The sequence below is a fragment of the Mustelus asterias genome, chromosome 17, assembly GCF_964213995.1.
Source record: "Mustelus asterias chromosome 17, sMusAst1.hap1.1, whole genome shotgun sequence".
Lineage (NCBI taxonomy): Eukaryota > Metazoa > Chordata > Chondrichthyes > Carcharhiniformes > Triakidae > Mustelus > Mustelus asterias.
In genome coordinates this window covers 73,639,522-73,662,889 of record NC_135817.1, presented here as the reverse complement: position 1 = coordinate 73,662,889, position 23,368 = coordinate 73,639,522, and the positions used below count along the sequence as shown (strand labels likewise).

At 40.7% G+C, this 23,368-nt stretch overlaps 1 protein-coding gene across 1 annotated transcript in view; it reads right to left on the bottom strand.

The window, feature by feature from the left end:
* The window catches only part of gsk3ba (glycogen synthase kinase 3 beta, genome duplicate a), a 142,875-nt gene that overhangs the window by 59,243 nt on the left and 60,264 nt on the right, over positions 1-23,368 (bottom strand). Inside the window, exons 2-3 of the mRNA XM_078232977.1 lie at positions 19,248-19,441; positions 6,792-6,875 (exon numbers count right to left, since the gene is read on the bottom strand). Coding sequence (XP_078089103.1) covers positions 6,792-6,875; positions 19,248-19,441 — 278 coding nt within the window. The remainder of the gene's footprint in view (positions 1-6,791; positions 6,876-19,247; positions 19,442-23,368) is intronic.

Below are 23,368 nucleotides of genomic sequence, written 5' to 3'. Positions count from 1 at the left end.
GTTTCCAAGTGTCTAATTAGAATAAATTTAAACTAATCCAAGATAATGTGTTGGATAAGCAGTCTAATTTGGCGCATCAGTTATGTCATTGGCAATGAGAATAATGTTACAACAGGTTAATCCCTCCAATCTTTTCAAAGGCAGGCAAGTTGAACACCAGGCTGTGTGTTGTTTGGTTCTCTTTGTAAGCTTTTTCATCCCACAGTAGGTAAAAATTACAGAACATGGTTTTGTTGCTTCATGAATGAAGTTCATGATGAATACAAAAATAATACAGGCATACTAGCTCACTTTATTAATTTCTTTAATGTAAAAATTCAAACTTCATCGGCACCTGAATAGAAGTGCCGCACCTTCCACCCATTCTGCTGCCTTGAATGACTTCTAATGTCTGTGCTGAAGATTAAAATACCTCCCATCAAAAGATTCTGACCAAAGAAATCCATCAACACCAGAATGCTAGACTTAACCTGAATCACCAGACATTACTAACAGATCAGTGATCGTGTAGATTACTGTCGAACAGGTGCCGATCCTACACTTTTCTTGTTTGTCGACAGAAGACCAACCCAGTAAAAGAGTTTGCCTATGCAAACTACTTCCTTTAGAGGAAACCCCTCTCAAAATCATAACTCTAGATCTTTTCCTGTGAAAGTAACCAACCGCAAACATTTGACATCCTGAATTACTGTTAATATAATCATGGACTTCAGGTTTTCCATTGATTTTATATCACTCTTGCATTCTGTTGTTGAAAGATACAAAATGAAGGGTCACATCATTTATTTTTATACTTCCACTGTCATTTCTAACCAATCTGCATCTCATGGTTCCTTTACTTCATTTGGAGTCTTAGCACTTGGTGTGAGCTTCAAATCCTCATTCTGGCTCCCAAAAAAGAATCAATTCCCATTTCTCTATAGGATTTGCCACTTATCTGCACGTCCAGCTAGCTTATCAGTGTATCCATACAGTTTTTCATAATCAAATGGTCTGTTAACTTGGCATCACAAGCAAATTTATATATTGTTCCCTTATTTCTCAAGCTCAGATAATGTTTGTAATAAATTTAAAAGTTCAAAAGCAGAATTTAGAATGCCACTCACCATGTTTCTAGTCAAGTTCCTTTTGCCTATGCTGTTTCCTTTCCTTCATGATGTGGAGATGCCGGCGTTGGACTGGGGTAAACACAGTAAGAAGTTTAACAACACCAGGTTAAAGTCCAACAGGTTTATTTGGTAGCAAAAGCCAAACAAGCTTTCGGAGCTCTAAGCCCCTTCTTCAGGTGAGTGGGAATTCTGTTCACAAACAGAGCATATAAAGACACAAACTCAATTTACATGAATAATGGTTGGAATGCGAATACTTACAGCTAATCAAGTCTTTAAGAAACAAAACAACGTGAGTGGAGAGAGCATCAAGACAGGCTAAAAAGATGTGTATTGTCTCCAGACAAGACAGCCAGTGAAACTCTGCAGGTCCAGGCAACTGTGGGGGTTACAGATAGTGTGACATGAACCCAATATCCCGGTTGAGGCCGTCCTCGTGTGTGCGGAACTTGGTTATCAGTTTCTGCTCAGCGGCTCTGCGCCGTCATGTGTCGCGAAGGCCACCTTGGAGAACGCTTACCCGAATATCAGCGTCTGACGCTGCGACAACGGATGAATGAACACCGCTCGACAATCACCAGGCAAGACTGTTCTCTTCCTGTTGGGGAGCACTTCAGCGGTCACGGGCATTCGGCCTCTGATATTCGGGTAAGCGTTCTCCAAGGCGGCCTTCGCGACACACGACGGCGCAGATTCGCTGAGCAGAAACTTATAGCCAAGTTCCGCACACACGAGGACAGCCTCAACCGGGATATTGGGTTCATGGCACACTATTTGTAACCCCCACAGAGTTTCACTGGCTGTCTTGTCTGGAGACAATACACATCTTTTTAGCCTGTCTTGATGCTCTCTCCACTCACGTTGTTTTGTTTCTTAAAGACTTGATTAGTTGTAAGTATTCGCATTCCAACCATTATTCATGTAAATTGAGTTTGTGTCTTTATATGCTCTGTTTGTGAACAGAATTCCCACTCACCTGAAGAAGGGGCTTGCAGCTCCGAAAGCTTGTGTGGCTTTTGCTACCAAATAAACCTGTTGGACTTTAACCTGGTGTTGTTAAACTTCTTACTGTCCTTTTCTTCAAACATGCCTCCATTGGCAGCCTTATTTGTCACACGTCCATGCACCAAAAATCTCCTGCACAATATCTGCCAATGCTTTTTGAAAATCCATACATCCCATCCACTGCATTTCCTTTATCTTTCATTTCTTATTTCTACAAAGAATCCAAAAGATTGCTCAAGCATGATCCTTGCTTTAGAAATCAATGCTGAATAGTGACAATGAACAGCTTCTTCAAGTGCTTAGTAATTTAACTCCTGTATTATAGATACTAATTGCTTACCAAGTGTCCCATAATTTCTGCACTTACCCTACTCGTTTTTTTTTTGTTCGGGCCATCAAAATTCCCACCCTCAAATCCTCTGGTACAATTTCCTTTCATTATTTGAACTGTCTGTAAATTAGTGCTACCATCTATCATTCTACACACACACACACATACATTTTCAGCCACAGTTTGAACACATCTATTTATACAATTTAAAAAAGCCTTACATAATTGTGCAGAAAAAAGTCACAAGTTACACTTCAAGAGGTGACATTTGCCAAGTGTTTGTGTTTGATTCACATAACCATTTAGGTTAAACTGGCCACTCTGATCCTCAAATATTAACAATTGTCCCAAACCCAAAGACATCATTTTATTTTCAAATACTAAAGCAGGAACTACTCATCATGGCTAATTCTAAAAATGTTAAAAACTGGACAATGACCTTTTAAAATGACTGAAGCCATGCCTGGCTGTGACTTTCCAACAACAGGAGCTAATCTGGCAGTATCGACAAAATCTGTGCCTCGTTATTTCTTAACAGATGTTGACGACCCCTGTGGGCTGCAGAGGGCAAAATCAAAATGAATTATACAAAGACCATCTACAGTTCATAAGCTAGGCCTAGCCACTGGCGTCTACTAGTCAAGTAGGACAAAGAACCTTGCAATCTTTCCTTTAGATTCTTAATGGTTGGAACACAGACAATCTCAAGAACCCAAAAGGATATACATCCTTCGCCAAAGCCCATGTGAAGAGGTGAGACATGATCTGCCTGGGAGAACCAGTTATACCTTCTTCCATCTACCAAACAGCAGCACAGAAAATAGGGCTCTGCCCTGGTTTGAATGCAAGGCCCCACCTTCACTGTCTCTACTGGAATTTCTATACCATCGCCTGCAAGGCTAATTCTTCTCTGTGAACCTATCGCACCAGAGAAGTGAATTATCCAGCACTAGTTTTCAGGCTGTTGACTTCTGTGGAGGAAAACACCATTGGATTTTGATTCTGGACTCATGTAAAACATTAATCTGGTATTCTGGAGATCTTTATTTCTCTATCTCCCTTTTTATTGTATGAGTAAAAAGGAGGCTACATTGTGACCCTCCTTTCACATGAGTGTGTGCAAAATAAATTAATCCCACTGAATTCATCCTGTCTCAGGTTTTCTGTGGGGTGATTATTAGAAATTGGATCACATCTAAACTGAGGGGCTGGGAAATACATCACCGCTGGTAAAGGAGGAAATCAAAATCAAGACACCTTTGTTTATGCATGGGTGTGAGGGGAGAAATCAGGGCCATTTAAATTAAACTCTCTCCTTTCCATAACAAAGTAGACTATATTTGAATGTGAAACTTACTACATGAACAACTATTGAATAGAATCCATAAATTAAGACAATTTAGTACAAATCAACTAAAGACTGAGTAGGGGTGGGCTCGGGTTGGAGGTTATTGCAGCACATGGGATAATTTTCTTTATTAGCCGAGGATAATAAAGGAAAATAAGAATAGGTTATACTGAAACTGTTAGGTCACAGCTTTGGGTTTCTTTATTCTTTCATAGGATGTTGGCACCACTAGTAAGATCACCGTTTGATTTGATCTATTGTCACATGTATTGGTACACAGTGAAAAGTAATATGGTTTCTTGCGCACTTTACAGTCAAAGCATACCACCTGTAGGGTACATGGGGGAGAAAAAAACGAGAAGATGCAGAATGTGTTAACGAGAGTAAAAGATAGAATTAGAATGTATGCTGGGCACAGCTTGCGAAAAATCACCTCGCTCTGGCACCATCCCCAATTGCCTTGAACCATGTGGCTTGCTAGGTCATTTCAGAGGGCATTTAAGAGTCAACCACATTGCTGTGAATCTGGAGGCATATGTACCCCCTACCAGGTAAGGATGGTAGATTTACTCCCCTAAAGGGCATTAGTGAATCAGATAGGTTTTCATGATAATTGACAACAGTTTCATGTTTGTTAGACTTTTAGTTCCAGATTTCTATTCCTAGCTCCCACCAATCACTGATCTTGTATTCTGCGCCATCTGCTCCACCCCCACTTGTACAGTACATAATCCATCATATTTAGCTCTGAAGTAGTCAAATGGATTCAAAACTTCGCTCTCTATGGATATTGCTGATCTGCTGAGACTTTCCAACATTTCCTGTTACAGATTTAATCTAATTAGCAGAGCATTAGAGGGGAGTGGAGAGGTTTATTCACTCAGAGATCATGTGGGGGGGCTGGAACTGCCTGAAAAGGATGGTACAGGCAGAAACCATTGCATTAAAAAAAATACTTGGGAGATGCATCTGCTGCAAGGCTAGGAATCAAGAGCTGAAAATTGAGGTACAGGTTAAGCTAAATGGTTATTTTCAACCAGCAGAGACATGATGGGCTGAATGCCCACCTTCAGTGCTACAAAGTTTCTACATCTCAATGGGAGCTGAGAAATAATAAAAGTTTAATAAAAGACAGAACACAGTCACCAAGTCAAGTTGCAGAATGCTGCTGAGCCATCATTGAGTGGCAGGGCTGGATGCAGAAAGATGGGCTTTTAAGGCAAGGTGGATAATCCACTCGGGTAGGCGTGCTTGCTATTTGTGACAATGCTCTGAACAAGCTGGACAGATATAATGTGACTCAACCTCATTGCATTTCACTGGATGTAAAGTAGCTGACTATTCAATCAAACTCTCACTAGTGTTACAATAGTCTGGCTTTGGACGGATCTAAGAAAGGCACATGCCCAGGACAAGAAAATCAGTTCCAGTTCATAAAGAGTTTCACTGTTCCACTTCTGGATCCGTTTACCACATAATTAGATTCAAAGCAACTCCCTTAAAAGTAGGCATTTGGACGACTTAATGGATCAACTGAGACTATTATACAGCACTTGTGAAATTATCGAAGCAAGTCAAAAATTCATGACAATAGAATGCAAAAATTTCATGCGCTTTCATAAACCCGTAAGCATGTTATAGGAATAAAGCCCATTCACTAATTCGAACTGTAAGCATTTACAAGGTGGTACATTGATTGCGTTGTTCCCATACAGTAGAATTAGTCAGGTGGATATATAGGAACACAGATATGACTAATTACACATTCATAAATGAAAACAAGTATTGAACGCTGGTGTGAAAACTCAACACTGAGATAGCACAGTGTATACTTATATACTTCACTTTTATGCCTACAATAGTAAAATGGTAACACAAAGTATTCAAGTACTTTTTGATCATGTACATATTTAGCTGTATTATAAGTGAAGTGAATGCAAGACATTTTCTACTAAATCAATTCATGTGGCTAAACAGTGCCACCACAGCCACATTTATATCTACTTAGTAATTTCTATTGGACAACAAGAGTCTTGGATTCACCTTTTAGGTACATGTTAACAGCATAATAGAAAGCATTGAGTGAAAAATCTTCTCAAACGTGTTGAACATACAATAAATTTCACTGAAATATATTCATTTAGATAAGCAAATGCAGCCGTCATTTTGAAAACGGTTGATATTTTCCCAGGTTTTGTCATTGAGAAACGTTTGCTGTTGCACTTTACAAACTTCCTGTATAGTTCTACACATATTTCTATGTGAATAATGTGATAGAATTATTAGCATTCACTGGTATGGGTGAACAAGGTCAGAACTTCCCATGTCCTCTGAAGAGCAGCACTCCAGCAACATAACAGTATTTCAGTGTCAGCCTAGAATGCCATTAACAGTTGACAATGGACCCAGTATTCTGCACAATTGCCATGTTTCAAATAAATGTGGTCCCTCCTGTACAACAAAATATATTTGCCTTGGTGTATCAGAAAAATGGATCACTATCACGTTAACCCCAAAAAAGATTTAGGCAACTCTTGGAATATTGAGGATTTAGTCAAGAGAGTTCAGTTTTGTTTGTACTTGTAAAAGTGTATAGGGGAGCTTGATTGACATGTTAATTGTAGTGTTTGAAATATTTAGCATAGTGGTTATGTTACAGGTCTAATGATCCAAAGACATGATGAATGACTGGGAGACAAGTTCAAACCCACAACTGGGATTGGAAAATTTAAATTCAGGTAATTAAATAAAAATTGAATAAAAGAGTTAGTTAACCTAATAAAACCATCATAAAATATTTTTTTTTTAAAGGGGAAAAAAATCTGCAGTTCTTACTCTGTCTGGATTTCACGTGATTCCAGACCCACAACAATGTGGTTGACTCTTCATTATTCTCTGAAATGGGCTAGTAAGCTAGTTGCATCACAAACCATTTAGGGTGCCAGTCACCCAGATCCCATGAATGAATGAATGAAAAAAATATATACAATAAAAGTACCTTTTCTCCACTGGAGTAAAAGAAGTATCGTAATCGGACGATATTACAATGATCCAGTTTTCGCATTATCTGCAGCTCACGATTCTGTGGAGGAACGATAAAAGTCAAATCAGTAGCTGTTTATCTCTATGTCAACCAGCACCCAATTGGGATTTTAACTATGCACCAGACAAGGACCATTGCTAACAACACTACTTAAAATATGACTAGATAAAAGATGTCTTATCCGACTGAACTTGTTCCCATTACTTAACTGACAGGTCATCTTCATATGGAAGCAGAGGTGTAATCTGATACCAGGTAGAGGCAAGTTAGGAGAGGTGACAAAAAATAGGCCAATAAGGTAAATTTGATGGCTTTCAATGAGTTGGAAGCAGAGCATTAATAAGGGAGAGTGAGAAAATAAAGGCCAATGGGCTTGGCTAAGATGCTCTTTTGGAGAGTCGTTGCAGACTTATGGGCTGAATGGCGGCCTTCTGCAGTGGGATTCAATACCACCATGATAGAACACAAGTATATGTCCTCACTCTCTGTAAAGTGTTACACTGCTTGCCCAACATGCAGTACTGGATAAGCAGAAATTTCCTCAACTCAATATTAGTCTGAAGCCATTATCTTCAGCCTCCAACACAAACTCTGTTCTCTTGCCAACAATTCCGTCCCTCTCCCTGATGATCAGACTAGCCCACCCTGTTCACAACTTTGGCATCATATCTGGCCCAGAGATGAATTTCCAAATGCCATCACCAAGACCTCCCTACTTTCATCGCCAGAACATCATTCAAATCCTCACTTGCCTCAGCTGACTTATTACTGAAACTCTCACTCACACTTTTGCCACTTCCAGACTTGACTCTTGGCCATCTTTTCAACTTCCATAAATAAGCGATCATCTAATACCTTGCTGCCCATGTCCCAAGTTGCAAATAGTCCAGTTCACTCATCACCCCTGCTTATCGATTTACATTGGCTCCCAACACAGCAAGTTTGCGGATTTAAAATTTGCAACCTCGTTTTCCAATCCCACCATGGCCCTACCCCCTCCCCATCTTTATGGCCTTCTCCAGTCCTACCAAGGCTCCAAAGTCTCTGCACTCCTCCAACTCTGGCCCCTTGAGCACCCTGTATTTTAAATCATTTCACCATTGGTTGTCATGCTTTCAGTTGCCCAGGTCTCAAGTTCTGCAACTTTACACCCACTCACTAACTTTCGAGTACTTTAATTCAAGTTTTGTTGTCATCCTTGGAAGTTGAGTAAGGACAAAATTCGTAACCATACAATTCATAGACAAAAAGTGAAATGGTACAATTCTTAGCAAGCATTACTGGTCACCATACAGTGGTGGCGAGTAAAGAGGTGGAAACAGTTGAGAGATGCAAGAATAGCAGAACAGTGACATAGGATTTTAACTATCCCAAGATAGGCTGATAAAATTCATGCACAGAGCCAAACAGAAACACTTGGACTGCATTTGCTTGCTAGATCAGCATTCCTCTGATCCAACAAGAAAAGCACATGATTTGGTTCTGTGAAATGAAGTAGGGTAAAAAAAAAAGATCAAAGTCAACAATTGGGAAATAGTCACCACATTAAATATTCAGCAAAAGCACAGTAAAAGATAAAAGTCAAAGATAAGCGAAATGGATTCGAAAAAGGCAAAGTTCAGTAGATAAAAAGGGATCTGCCCCAAATTATTTACCATAGGAATAGAGTTCTTGGGGGTAAATGGAAAGCCTAAAAATAAAGATTACAAGGGAGACATGAGAAATAAAATGAAGTGCAGTGGGAAGATGAAAATGATGATTCAGTCCATAGGGAATGTGAAAAAGGTCAGCAAGCAATATATAATGGAAATATTATAGATTTTATAATCATCTAAAATGTACTATAGATGAGGCGATAGGAACACCGAGGGAAAGTTTCAAAGTTTATTTATTAGTGTCACAAGTAGGCTTACATCAACACTGCAATGAAGTTACTGTGAAAATCCCCTAGTCGCCACACTCCGGCGCCTGTTCAGGTACACTGAAGGAGAATTTAGCATGGCCAATCCATCTAACCTGAGGGATAAAGGAGTCATCTGATTATGAAGGATAAAGGTATAGTCTAGATGTTAAATTTTACAATTGATGACAGAATGTGAATGTAGATTACAACAAAAAAAATATAGTTCGGAAAGCAATGGCTCAGACAACCTCAAAATAAACCATTGGAACCTAACTCCATTCATTATAGGCTATTGAAAGTAGTCAGAGAACAGCAAAAGTTCTGACCATGGATTTTTCATCTCTCTTTAAACATGCAAATCATGGTATGGAACTGGAATAGGCAATGCAATATCTATGCTCAAGAAGGGAATGCAGTCAATTCAACCCATATGGATATCCACATAATGTGCAATAGGTATCTAAAGTTCCACAGAAAAATGCACGAATGGTAAAAAAGGAAATGTAGCAGGAGTGGGCAGAAACTTAGCTGACAAACAGAAAGAACATTGAGATCCACGAGCATTGCTCAAATTAGAGAAAGTTTGGAAGTGGCAAAGTTCCAGTGTTGGGTCTATTTTTGCTCTCATCATAGAGATTATAAATTTACTCTTGGGCATAGGTTGTACTTTCAAAATTTGCTAATGAAACAGAAGAGGAGATTTTGGCAAACTAAAAAAAATCAACTCTAGGAAGACAAGGAAAAAAACTAAAACGAGGTACATGAGTGACAAATGTAATTTACTTTTGCTAAGCATATTTTGGAGGAAAACGAGCATTGGAAGTAAACACTCAATTTGAAGACAATTAAGGGTTTAGATGAAAAAAGGCTCAGTCAGATAAGCAATTCCTTTCATGTCGAGGGCAGGTAAATACAAAAGACAACAGCAAATGTGTTCGTACAAGGCATTGTTTAAGCACAGTTAAAAAAGTACTAGGCTAGCTTTGGGTGCCTCATTAAGCAAAGGCATTGGTTGTATAGACTGCAGTAAAGAAGATGGTGCCCAAGTAAGCTTGGTGATTTGTTGCCTTACAGCCTGGATGGCAATAGAGGAGCTGGCTGAAGCAGAGACCATTATCTCCTTTAAAGGGAAAATTAGATAAATATTTGGAGCAGAGGAAGATAAATAGCTAAATGGAGAGAGTTGTGTTTTGGATCACTGTTGCAATGATGGATTGAAAAATAGTCCTTTCAATGCTGTAAAATTCTTTGGCTCAACTGACATGGAATCTTAAAAAGGTGTTCACTTAGGTGGGGAGTCACAACCAGAATCGGATTAATTTGTGAACTGCTTGGCTGGTATCAGTCAACCTCCCAATTGGAGGATTCAGGCCAGGACTCTCAAAGTCTGTGACCAAACTATAAAATCCCTACAGTGCAGAAGGAGGCCATTCTGCCCATTGAGTTAGCACCAACTCTCCGACAAAGCACATTACCAAGCCCTATCCATCCCCGTAACCCCACATATTTATACTGCTAACTGCCCTAGCCAACAAACCTTTGGACACTGAGGTGCAATTTAGCATGGCCAATCCACCTAACCTGCACATCTTTAGACTGTGGGAACAGCTGGAGGAAACCCACACAAACATAGGGAGAACACTACGCAGACAGTCACCCAAGGCTGAAATCAAACCCAGGTCCCTGATGCTGAGGCAGCAGTACTAACCACTGCACCACCGTGCTGCCCAAAATTATTGTGTGAGACCCCTCAGAGTACTGAAATATTAGCATTGAAAACCCAGCAGCTTTCCTTTCTCTTCCTATTCCAACTTTGAGTCAGCAACAGAACGCAAGATTCTTTTAGGATAGAAGACCTTAACTTTGACTCCTTAAGATTAAGACACCATCGATTCAATCTGAATCTAAAATAAGGACTTTCAACACGGATTTAAAATTTGAAATTATCAAAAGAAAGTTACAGAATTTCAACTGCTTATTTAGGCAATTAATCACGATTGTATTTTGAAGTTCATTATTTAAAGCAGGATTTGGGTACAGCTAACCAATATAATGTCAACTGGAGCAGGTTCCAGGTAAACACCAAAAGTGAATCTTCAGGTATAAAACTTAAACATATTTGTATTTTTTTATAAAAGGGCACTCTAAATTTTTTTTAAGATTCTTCATTTTAAATGTATTTGTCCTGTTAATCGATTTCTTAGGAGATGGCTGCCTACTGTTAGGGTAGCAGAGCAGAAACCCTAAAGTATGTTATGAAGCCTGACTAGATCCTCTACGGTTTTTCTATTTTGGCATTAGTGAGAGGATAAGGAGTAATTCTATTGACATACTAGGAAGCTTTTATCAAAACAAACTTTATTTAACAATACAGTTTAGCTATAGTGAATGAATTAGCTTAACTTTTTAAGCTGAACTATTTAAACATGGCAAGAAACAATTCTTAACTGCTAACCTACTATCTTGATTAGTTCCAATTTATGCATTTTCCTCTTAGAGACTTCAACTCCTCTTCAAAATCAGTTAGCAACACACAGGTGTATGTGCTTGTACTTGTTAACAGTCCGAGAGCCTTTTGAACACCTCTGGATAGAGAGAGGTAGAGATACACCTGTCTTTTGCCAGCCCCAAACAGCAGTCTCCATAGAGAGACAGACAGAAAGACACCTCTTGCTTTTTTTAGGACCAGGCAAAAACGTAACTCTTCTGGAATCAAAGAGAATTGTTGTCTATTCTCTGCAAATTTAGCTCTGCCTATTCACACGACTCTGCCTCTATCAATCAAACTGATCAAAACACTACTCAAACGCCAGGGAAAAAACAAAAATACATTAACTCAGATTAAAACAAACATATTCCCAGCTAAAATCAATCATTAGCCTGTATTCTCAGCATGAGAGCTGCCTGGCGCAGACAAATTGGCACGTGTAAAATAGCTGAATTTTAAAGCGCTTACAAGAAACTTGATAAAAATAAAATTCTTAAAGGCACAGTATCATCACACTACCATTGTTCCTTCAATCACATGATGAGAAAGACAGACTGTTGGGTAAAGCATTTAATTTTGTTTTGAAGGAATCCACATATTGCAATACTTATGCCTAAAAATAATTTGGTCAATGTTTTACCATTCCTGTGCAAACACTCGCTTAAGTTCTGACAGGAAGAGATATTTTGATACATCTGCCTGTGGTTCTCCCAGAAACTAGAATGATTTCAACCAAGCTTTTGAGTGGTTTTTAAAAAAAACTGCCAATTAAAATTTATGCACTGTTCTCATTTGCCACAGGTGAGAACATTAATCCACATTTCCACATTGGGAAATATCAGCAACTACCTCAACTGAGGCTTAAGTATCAACCTCCAGAGAATAAGGCAGAATAGGACTGAAAATTATACTACCAGTATCAAAATCTACTAGCCTTGTGCGACTGTTCAACTAATGCACAGCAACCAGTATATATGGTTCAGGGAAGCAACCAGTATATGGTTTCTTAAAAATACAAGCTAGCAAGATGCCTCTTTTAATGATCAAGTTCTCAGTGACCAACAAACCCAATACACTTACACTGTTCAGTTACTAATTCCAAATGTTACTCCAGGATGTAGCCTGTCAAAATTTACAAAATGGAACATTTTAATTTGCTCAGCATTTAGCTCAGTGGGAAATCTAGGGGGTGGAGACGCTGGCGCTGGACTGAGATGGGCACAGTAAGAAGTCTCACAACACCATGTTAAAGGCCAACAGGTTTATTTGGAATCACGAGCTTTTGGAGCGCTGCTCCTTCGTCAGGTGAGCTCCGAAAGCTCGTGATTCCAAATAAACCTGTTGGACTTGAACCTGGTATTGAGAGACTTCTTGCAGGGAAATCAAGTTCAGAGGAGGGATCAAGTTTTGGCACTTTCTATAATGGAGGTCCAGAGTTAAATATAACAAGACACTGAATGCAAATCATTAAAGCGTGTTGGGATTGCTAAGTGCATGATGAAGGACTTCAATTTGATTTTCAAAAAAAGGTAAAAAAGATGAGAACAGATATGATGGATAGTTTAAGGTAATGAAAACTTCAACTTGAGCAGCGAAAGGATAGTTGGGGAAAAAGTGGGTTATTTTGGATCAATATTTACTGCCGTGTCCCATATGCAGTTACAATTAAAAAGTATTTTATAAAACAATGTGATGTGGGGCAACAACAATTTAAATATATAAAGTGCCCTTAACTTAGTAATGCATTCAGGGTGCTGCAATAGAAATAAATCAAGAAGGAAACCGTCTTAAGTTTAGTACAAGTTTTAAAAATCGCAATGGATAAAAGAATGGAATTTAAGAAACCAAAGAAATTTCAAAAATTAAAATCTCCAGCCTCTGAAGGTTTCCATTTAAAGGTGCTCAAGGGTGAGGAAATTACCGATGTCATAATCTTCCAAAATTCTTACTTCTGAAATTATCACTGCAGTGGGAAATTGCAACCACCACTCACTTATACAAAGAAATGAGAGAAACCACCAGATAACTGCTGACCTGTCAGCCTAATACCAGTTGCGCGAGAGTGAGATGTCAGCAGATGTGTGAAAAGCAAGCTACACTTAATAGTTCAATTTTTTAATAGGAATTCACTAACATTATAAAGGTGTTTCTATTGATGAGATCTATATGGAGATCCAGAAAACATTTGATTAGGTTTGAGACAAAATAAAAGGTGTTTGTAACTGCAGACAACTTTGGAACATGGCCTGGAAATTGGTCGGGAGAAAACAGACAAGAGAACGATGTGTATTGATGATTGGCACATGTGACAAGTTCTCAGAGATCTGTATTGGGGTCTGAGCTTTTCACCATGTATACTAAAGGCTTGGATGAAGGACTGAAAAGTTGAGAGCCCACGTTTACAGGTGACACTGCAAATGGGAAGAGGAGGTTACAAAGGGATATAGATTAAGTGTGGCAACTTAAGTTCAATGTGTGGAAAAGTGTGAAATATATCATTTTCTAAACATTGAAAAACCAGAAGCTTAAAGGGAAATGGAAACCATGCGCAAGCGGAGAGTAAATGCCGTTGGCATCAAGACAGAATTTAATAGAATGGCATCAGGAGCCACAGTAAAATTGAAGTCAATAGTAATTAAGGGACAACTCTCATGGGTTAGAGCAATTCCCAGCACAAAGACACTGGATAATGTCCTTGGTCCCAACCATCTCCAGCTGTTTCTTCAATGACCTTCGCCCTATCACAAGGCCCAAAGGAGATGTTTGCTGATTATTGTAGCTCACCATCAACTTCTCAATGGCAATTAGGGATGGCCAACAAAATTGGCCCTCAACAACATCCACATCCCATGAATGAATAAGTCTCTCCATATACACAATCACCAAAGCTAGTAGCTGTATACAAGATCAATTAGAAAGGCTAATAGAACATTGGCCTTTATTGCATTGGAACTGGAATACACTGGGCAAGTAATGCTGTAGGTTTAGAGGTTGGGTCAGACCTCATCTGCAGTCCAGTGTTCAGTACTAGGCACCATGCCCTAGTATGGATACATCAACGCTGGAGAGCAGGTTACCTAAACAGGGTGTTTATTCTGAGTGTAAAAGATTGAGGGTATTACATAGTTACATACAGAATAGAAAAGGCCATTTGTCCCAACTGGTCCATGGTCCATATTTGCCCCTCAAGGTGATTATCAAGATGTTTAAAATGACTCAACAGGGTAAAGAGAGAAATTATTTCCCCTGTTGAGGAATTCAGAACAGGGCTAAATCAGAGCCAAGCTATTTAAGAATCAAGTCAGGAAACAAGTACTTTGTCCCTCCCACACACACATAGGCAGTAGAAATTTCAAAATATCACCCCAACTACTCGAAACCATTTCAAGACAGAAATTGATTGCTTTTTCTTGGGGACGGATGCAAAGGGTCTGGAACAGAACTAAATGGTATGAGGGTGCTGTCAATCATGATTTAACTGACAAAATAGACTTGTGGGTTGAATTGAGGCAGGTATCTCATCATACTCCTGATTGGAATATTGCAGAGTAAGAAGTTTAACAACACCAGGTTAAAGTCCAACAGGTTTATTTGGTAGCAAATGCCACTTTGCTATCAAATGGTGGCATTTGCTACCAAATAAACCTGTTGGACTTTAACCTGGTGTTGTTAAACTTCTTACTGTGTTTACCCCAGTCCAACACTGGCATCTCCACATCATGGAATATTGCAGCCAGTGCATAAACTGGGGTCTGGAGGCGAGCCACTTACTGCAATGTACCTAGTCCCTCTCCTTCCCTTGGAGTTAAGGTGTTCATACGTGTTAAATTACATTCCTTGCAATGGTGTCAATTTGTTTAAGACATCCACCAAAAAAGATAAATTGAGCGTAAATCACCAGGATACATTTTAACCTACATTATCTAGCCCTAATTGATCGCGCAGCAGCAGACATGCCACATTATTTACAGCAAAGGAACTCTAGTTGTTTAAATTATACTCAATTTCAGATGCTGCAGTTTCATTCTTATGTACCACCTTTCAAAGGAGTGGATATAGTATTTACTACTTGGGATGAGAGAATTGCATACATGAGGAGGAATTGCTTTTCTAATCCCTAATTTGCTTATATCTACAATTGGGTCTTGTTCTTATGCTGTGCTCTCAATATTTAAATACTGTTGCCTTTCAACATTAAAAAATACAAAAATCTTAAAGTATGCAAGTCTAAACTGGCCAAGACATTTCAATGCCTTCAATAAAATTCAATTCGATTCCAACCTGTTAGGACAATCCAGGTCATGGAAATTCTAGGCAAATGAAAGAACTAAATATATGGTTATAGGTTAAATACTAGGAGCTATGTTAGTACATGGAAAGTGGCGTGCTTAAATAAATGCAAACTAAGCAGCTTCTCAATTATTGGACGAGCAAACCAGAAATATGGATGTTTGTGCACATCTGAAGATACTTCAACTCAGTTAATTTCAGTTTTGAAAAATACATACACAAGCACATACATGCTGGCTTGCTCATCCTGCTGATGCTATTTATCACATATGACTGTTCAAAACTGATGCTGTGAAAGAAAAACAATAGGCTGCAGTGCTAAATTGCATTATCGACTGATTCAGGATCAACTGACTGAAATGCTGTACAAAGAAAGACATTTCTCAAACTCCATCGTTTATTCTCCATGGCCACCATTCAGCATTTTTCTTCAAGATTGGAGATTTTACATTTTGTTTCTCCATTTGTTTACATTTGTTTCTCCCTTTCTTTCTCCTTCATATCAGATTACTATGCCTAGAAAGAGGTTTAAACCAGTGCTCAGCCACAGAGTTACAACTACAGGCCAGAGACTAAAGTGAAATTGAGCCTCAACATATTTGGCAATTCAGGAGTGCCGACTGAGCCTCCTGGCTTGTCTGTCTCTGCACAAGTTGGGACAAGTTGGAGGTGACAGGGAAGGAGAATGGAGACAGGCATGAACATAGGCCATTAGTAGTCCAGTTATGCTTCATATCAAAGTAAGCTAAGAAAAAGAAAAAACTTTGGTGGTGGCCTTTAAAGAGTGCAGCTTTAGACTGCTCAATGTTGATCCATCTCCCGAAGAGCTCCTTAGACAGGTGTTATGCTGGTTTTTAGTAGTATGAAAATGAACTATGTATAAAGTGTCACAAACAAAATATTACCAGAGTACATATGGTGTCAAATGGTTTTAAAAACCTTTCCTACACTACAATAAGAAGTCTCACAACACCAGGTTAAAGTCCAACAGGTTTATTTGGTACCATGAGCTTTTGGAGCAGTGCTCCTTCATCGGGTGAGAGTCCATTCGTCTTCAAAGTTTATTTTATTTATTAGTCACAAATAGGCTTACATTCACACTGCGATGAAGATACTATGAAAATCCCCTAGTCGCCACCTTCCAGCGCCTGTTCGGGCACACTGAGGGAGAATTTAGCACGGCTAATTCACCTAACCTGCACATCTTTGGACTGTGGGAGGAAACCGGAGCACCCTGAGAAAAACCACGCAGACACGGGGAGAACGTGCAAACTCCACACATACGGTGACCCAAGCCGGGAATCGAACCCGGGTCCCTGGTACTGTGAGGCAGCAGCGCCACCATGCACCTGATGAAGAAGCAGCGCTCCATAAGCTCGTGATACCAAACAAACCTGTTGGACTCTAATCTGGTGTTGTGAGACTTCTTACTGTGCCCACCCGTCCAATGCCGGCATCTCCACATCATTCCTACACTACCACAGTGACTAACATTTCAGTTACAAAGTGCTCTGAAATGCTTGATGATTGCAAAAAATGCTTATACATATACAAGACTTGTTTTTAAAATGCTCATGGGATGTGACACCTAGTCCCGTGAAATTGCATTTTTGTCCTCATTTCAGATCAATACTTCAGAATTTTAGATCAAAACACTGATGAAACTCCCAAGCAACTGAACCTCATCTTGGTTTTCTGGACTGAAACGCAAAGTCATCTGGTCAGCGCAATGTTGGAACACTTGATTCCTAAAGGACTAACAATGAAAAATAGCTCAACACTGCACTACATCAGTATCAAGGTGGCCAAAAGAGAGCATTTCATTCTATTCCACGATAAGCTTTGCTGCTTCAACTTTGCCCAATTATTTTTTCAGCTTTTAAGTTCAAAATTAGGATTGCATAAAAAAAAACTTGGTTTTTCACAATCGCCAATGTCTCAATGAGGATTTTGTGGCCAAACGGGCCACCTAAAATGGCGATTTATAAAGCACTCTGGGACAATTGGGCAAGAACTAAAACAGCAGGCTGCAGCTAAAAGACAGAGATAAACAGGCTGCAGCTCAGACGACCGAATACACAGGATATGGGCCATCTCCAGGACAAAGGGGACTTTCTGGTCAAACTAGGTTGTTTACCAGACAAAGGGGGTAACAGACAAAGGGGAGCCTTAACCCCTTATTTGGGAGGGAGGTGTATGACCTATGTGTCTCCAGACCTACAGGCATGGCCATTGGGTGCACACCCAGAGATCGGTGTGGCAGCATCGGTGATCAAGCCCCGATCGATTGATTGACAAGAGTCAGGAGACCACCCAAAAGGACACAAAAGCAAGGAGGGATAAAAGGTGCTGCACAACAGAAGCAGCTCTCTCTCTGACCCCATGAATGAGCTACAACAATGGTGACCGTCGCCAGCAACAACCAGCACGAGGAGAGCCACCACACCCGAGAAGGAAGGAAGACCAGAGCCAGAGTGCCAGACCAGACCACGCAGAGGACTACAGAGACCAGCGCACAGATAAAGGCCAATATCTGCCTGGGTACTTGCCAGTCACGCAAAGATAAGTCAAGGTCTAGTATTGGACTTGAACTTTAGTATTTTCTGTAAGATAACTTATTGTTGGTTGGGTGGGTGATTATTGACTATGTGTTTTAAATAAATATTGGTGTACTAACAAGAAGTCTACTCGCAATTCTTTGTCCACCGTATAAGGGTTAAAACAGACTGTGCGGCAGGCACAATAGTTTCAACAAATGGAGCAAGTCTGCATGTTCTCCCTGTGTTTGCATGTGTTTCCTCCGAGTGCTCCGGTTTCCTCCCACACAGTCCAAAAGACGTGTGGGTTAGGCGCATTGGCCATGTTAAATTCTCCCTCAGTGTACCCAAACAGGTGCCAAATGTGGTGACTAGAGGATTTTCACAGCAACTTCATTGCAGTGTCAATGTAAGCCTACTTGTGACACTAATAAATAAACTTTTAAAATGTTGGCAACATGGCAACCAATCTGCACAGAGCAAATTTCTTCAAACATCAATGTGATAATGACGACATAAACCATTACCGTAATTTTGATTGAAGGATAAATATTGGCAAAAACACCAGGGTTATCTTTCCTGTTCTTTTTTGAAACTGTGCCACTGAATCTTTTATATCCACCTGAGCAGGCAGATGGGGCCTCCTTTTAACATCTCATTGGAAAGAAGTCACCAACAGTGCAATGCTGCATTTAGTATCAGCCTTAATTTTTGCATTCAGCACTGGAGATTTTGGAAACCTTGGGACTCAGTAGGAGTGTTAATAACCGAGCCATGGCTGAAACATACTCAATGGTCAAAGTACGGAGATAAATTAATTTGGTAGAAACATGGTGAAATGCTATTGACCTTGTTTTCAGTCTCAATTTTAAATTATGCAAATGATCTGTAAACAGAACTGTAACTATTTTCAAACAGCCCATTAGACAAAATTATTTTTTGGCGACTAATATTTACTGAAGCACGATTCAAAGTCCATGCAAGAGACCAACCATAAAAATTTCAATTCTATACAGTCTGACTTTAATGTCCTCAGAATTACAACACCCTACCCAAAGGTGATCAAATTGAGAAATAGCTTGGGTTAGGCTCTTGCTTCTTCAGCCACAGCTATTCTTCCCAAAAGGAGTAGAAATGTAACTTTCATCAACTGCTCTGTGAAATTTCCAGTTAAAATGAACTCAATCCCTTACCTTAAATCTCTTGTCCTGCAAAACCTTCTTGATGGCCACCAGCTCCCCTGTATCACATAGTTTTGCCTGGTAAACGACTCCAAAAGAACCATTGCCAATCACCTTGGTGTCGGTGTAGCTGACCTCTTGCGGCCGGTCTGGACCCTGTCCAGGTGTTGCCACCACTGTTGTCACCTTACTGCCATCTTTGTCTCCTAATCCAAAAGAAAATCAGTTTATCAGGAGCAGTGTTCAAGCTAAAACACAATGACTTAGGAGAAGATACATATCAGCAACCAATTGCTTACTAAAAATAAACCAAGTAATTCCGGGCACGTAACACTCTGCTGTTTTCCATTGCTAGATGTTGGCCGCTAAACAAGGAATTTTCCATAAACCAATATTCCTCACATGTATTCTATTTAAACACATGCAACTTCAGACGTTTGTATTCAGTGTTAACATTTTAATTTCTCCCACTTTGAGGTTTACAATACGGAATGAAAAATTAATGCTGCCATGCATATTGTTAAACGGATGTCAGAGATGGAGCTGGAGCATGTCACAAAGATTTTGTAAAGAAAACAGTATTGTATAATTTTATTATTCCATGACATTTTCTTTCATTTTAGAATCCTTGACTTGTTACTGTATCTCTCTTGACCTCAACAGCCTAATTAGCCTGGTTCCCTCCATTTCACTCTTTTGCGCCATGACTCTATATTCCCAGCATCTGTATTCCCCAACCTCAAAACCAGGATCAAGTCAGTCAGTTATTCCTGGTCAGCCTCATCGGTGTCTAGTCTCAAGTTCAAAAACCTTTCCAGTCCTAATGTAGTACAATCCAACCGCTTTCCATCAGCAGCTATTTCACTGTTGCCTAGGGCTATCAATTTGCCTGACATTTGTTAAACTGTCTTCAATACCTGGATGTCACTGTCCTAAAATGATAAACAGAACTGTCGAGTTGGATCAGTGGTTGGGACACCACCATCCTGTCTTGAAATTATTATTTTTTTTTAAATTCGTGGGACATGGGCATCACTGGCTGGCCAGCATTTATTGCCCATCCCTAGTTGCTCTTGAGAAGGTGGTGGTGAGCTGCCTTCTTGAATCGCTGCAGTCCATGTTCTGTGGGTTGAGCCACAATGCCGTTAGGGAGGGAATTCTAGGATTTTGACCCAGTGACTGCGAAGGAATGGCGATATATTTCAAGTCAGGGTGGTGAGTGGCTTGGAGGGGAACTTGCAGGTGATGGTGTTCCCATTTATCTGCTGCCCTTGTCCTTCTAGGTGGAAATGGTCATGGGTTTGGAAGGAGCTGTCTAAGGATCTTTGGTGAATTGTTGCAGTGCATCTTGTAGATAGTACACATTGCTGCTACTGAGCGTTAGTGGTGGAGGGAGTGGATGAGTCAGAGGTTTACAGCATGGAAACAGGCCCTTCGGCCCAACTTGTCCACGCCGCCCTTTTTTTTAAAAACCCCTAAGCTAATCCCAATTGCCCGCATTTGGCCCATATCCCTCTATACCCATCGTACCCATGTAACTATTTAAATGCTTTTTAAAAGATAAAATTGTAACCGTTTGTGGATGTGGATGTGGATGTGGTGCCAATCAAGCAGGCTGCTTTCTCCTGGATGGTGTCAAGCTTCTTGAGTGTTGTTGGAGCTGCACCCATCCAGGCAAGTGGGGAGCATTCCATCACACTCCTGACTTGTGCCTTGTAGATGGTGAATAGGCAGTGAGGAGTCAGGTGATGAGTTACTCGCCACAGTATTCCTAACCTCTGACCTACTCTTGTAGCCACTGTGTTTATGGCGTGAGTCCAGTTGAATTTCTGGTCAATCATAACCCCAAGGATGTTGACAGTGGGGGATTCAGTGATGGTTACACCATTGAATGTCAAGGGGTGGTGGTTAGAGGGTCTCTTTTTGGTGATAGTCATCGCCTGGCACAAATGTTATTTGCTACTTGTTAGCTTAAGCCTGGATATTGTCCAGATCTTGTTGCATTTGAACATGGACTGCGTCAGTATCTGAGGAGTCGCGAATGGTGCTGAACATCTCCACTTCTGACCTTATGACGGAGGGAAGGTCATTGATGAAGCAGCTGAAGATTGTTGGGCCTAGGACACTACCCTGAGGGACTCCTGCAGAGAAGTCTTGGAGCTGAGATGACTGACCCTCCACAACCACAACCATTTTCCTATGAACCAGGTATGACTCCAACCAGAGGAGAGTTTGCCCCGATACCTATTGATTCCAGTTTTGCTAGGGCTTCTTGATGCCACACTCGGTCAAATTTGGCCTTGACGTCAAGGGCTGTCATACTTACCTCACCTCTGGAATTCAGCTCTTTTGTCCATGTTTGAACCAATGAGATCAGGAGCTGATTGACCCTGGCAAAACTCAAACTGGGCGTCACTGAGCAGGTGCTGCTGATAGCACTGTTGATGGTCCCTTCCATCACTTTACTGGTGATCGAGAATAGACTGATTGGGCAGTAATTGGCTGGGTTGGATTTGTCCTGCTTTTTGTGTATAGGACATATCTGGGCAATTTCCACATTGTTGGGTAGATGCCAGTGTTGAAACTGTACTGGAAGAGCTTGGCTAGGGGAGTGGCAAGTTCTAGAGCACAAGTTATTGCCCGAATGTTATCAGGGTGAATCGAATTGGCTGGACTCTGGCATCTAAGATGCTGGGGACCACCGGAGGAGGCCGAGATAGATCATCCACTTGGCACTTCTGGCTGAAGATTGCTGCAAATACTTCAGCCTTATCTTTTGCACTGATGTGCTGGGCTCCTCCATCATTGAGGATGGGGATATTTGTAGAGCCTCCTCCTCCAGTAAGTTGTTAAATTGTCCACCACCATTCACGTCTGGATGTGGAAGGACTGCAGAGTTTAGATCTGATCCGTTGCTTGTGGGATCGCTTAGCTTGGTTTATCACTTGCTGTTTTTGGATTTAGCATGCAAGTAGTCCTGTTTGGTAGCTTCATCATGTTGACACCTCATTTTTACGTATGCCTGGTGCTGCTCCTGGTATGCCCACCTGCATTCTCCATTGAACCAGGGTTGATCCCCTGATTTGATGGTAATGGTTGAGTGGGGGATATACCGGGCCATGAGGTTGCAGATTGTGTTGGAGTACAATTCTGCTGGCAGACAGCACTTCATAGATGCCTAGTCTTGAGTTGCTAGATTGGTTCGAAGTCCGTCCCATTTAACATGGTGATAGTGCCACACAACGCGATGGGGAGGCGATGGCCGAGTGGTATTTTTGCTCGACTATTAATCCAGAAACCCAGATAATGTTTTGGGTACCTGGGTTCGAATCCCGCCACAGCAGATGGTGGAATTTGAATTCAATAAAAAATATCCGGAATTAAGAATCTACTGATGACCATGAAACCATTGTCGATTATCAGAAAAACTCATCTGGTTCACTAATGTCTTTTAGGGAAGGAAATCTGCCACCCTTACCTGGTCTGGCCTACATGTGACTCCAGAGCCACAGCAATGTAGTTGACTCAATTGCCACTCAGTTGTATCAATCGCTACAAAGTCTCAGCAAAGAAATGAAACTGGACAGACCACCTGGCATCGACCTAGGCACCAGAAAAGGCAACGGCAAAACAAACAGCTCTGTCGACCTTGCAAAGTCCTCCTCACTAACATCTGGGAGCTAGTGCCAAAATTGAGACAGCTGTCTCATAGACTAATCAAGCAACAGATTGATAGTCATTAGAAATCACCCCAGACACCACCATTGCCATCCCTGGTTATGACCTGTCCCACCAGCAGGACAGACCCAGAAGAGGTGGCGGCACAGTGGTATACAGTCGGGAGGGAGTTGTCCTGGGAGTCCTTAACATCAACTCTGGACCCCATTAAGTCTCATGGCTTCAGGTTAAACATGGACAAGGAAGCCATGTACTGTCCTCCTCCGGCTGATGAATCAGTATTCCTCCATGTTGAACAACACTTGTTGGAGGGTGGCAAGGGCGCAAAATGTATTTTGGGTGGGGGATTTCAATGTCCACCACCAAGAGTGCTCGGCAGCAGCACTACTGATCAAGCTGGTCAGGTCCTAAAGGATATAACTGCTAGTCTGGGTCTGCAGCAAGTGGTGAAGGAA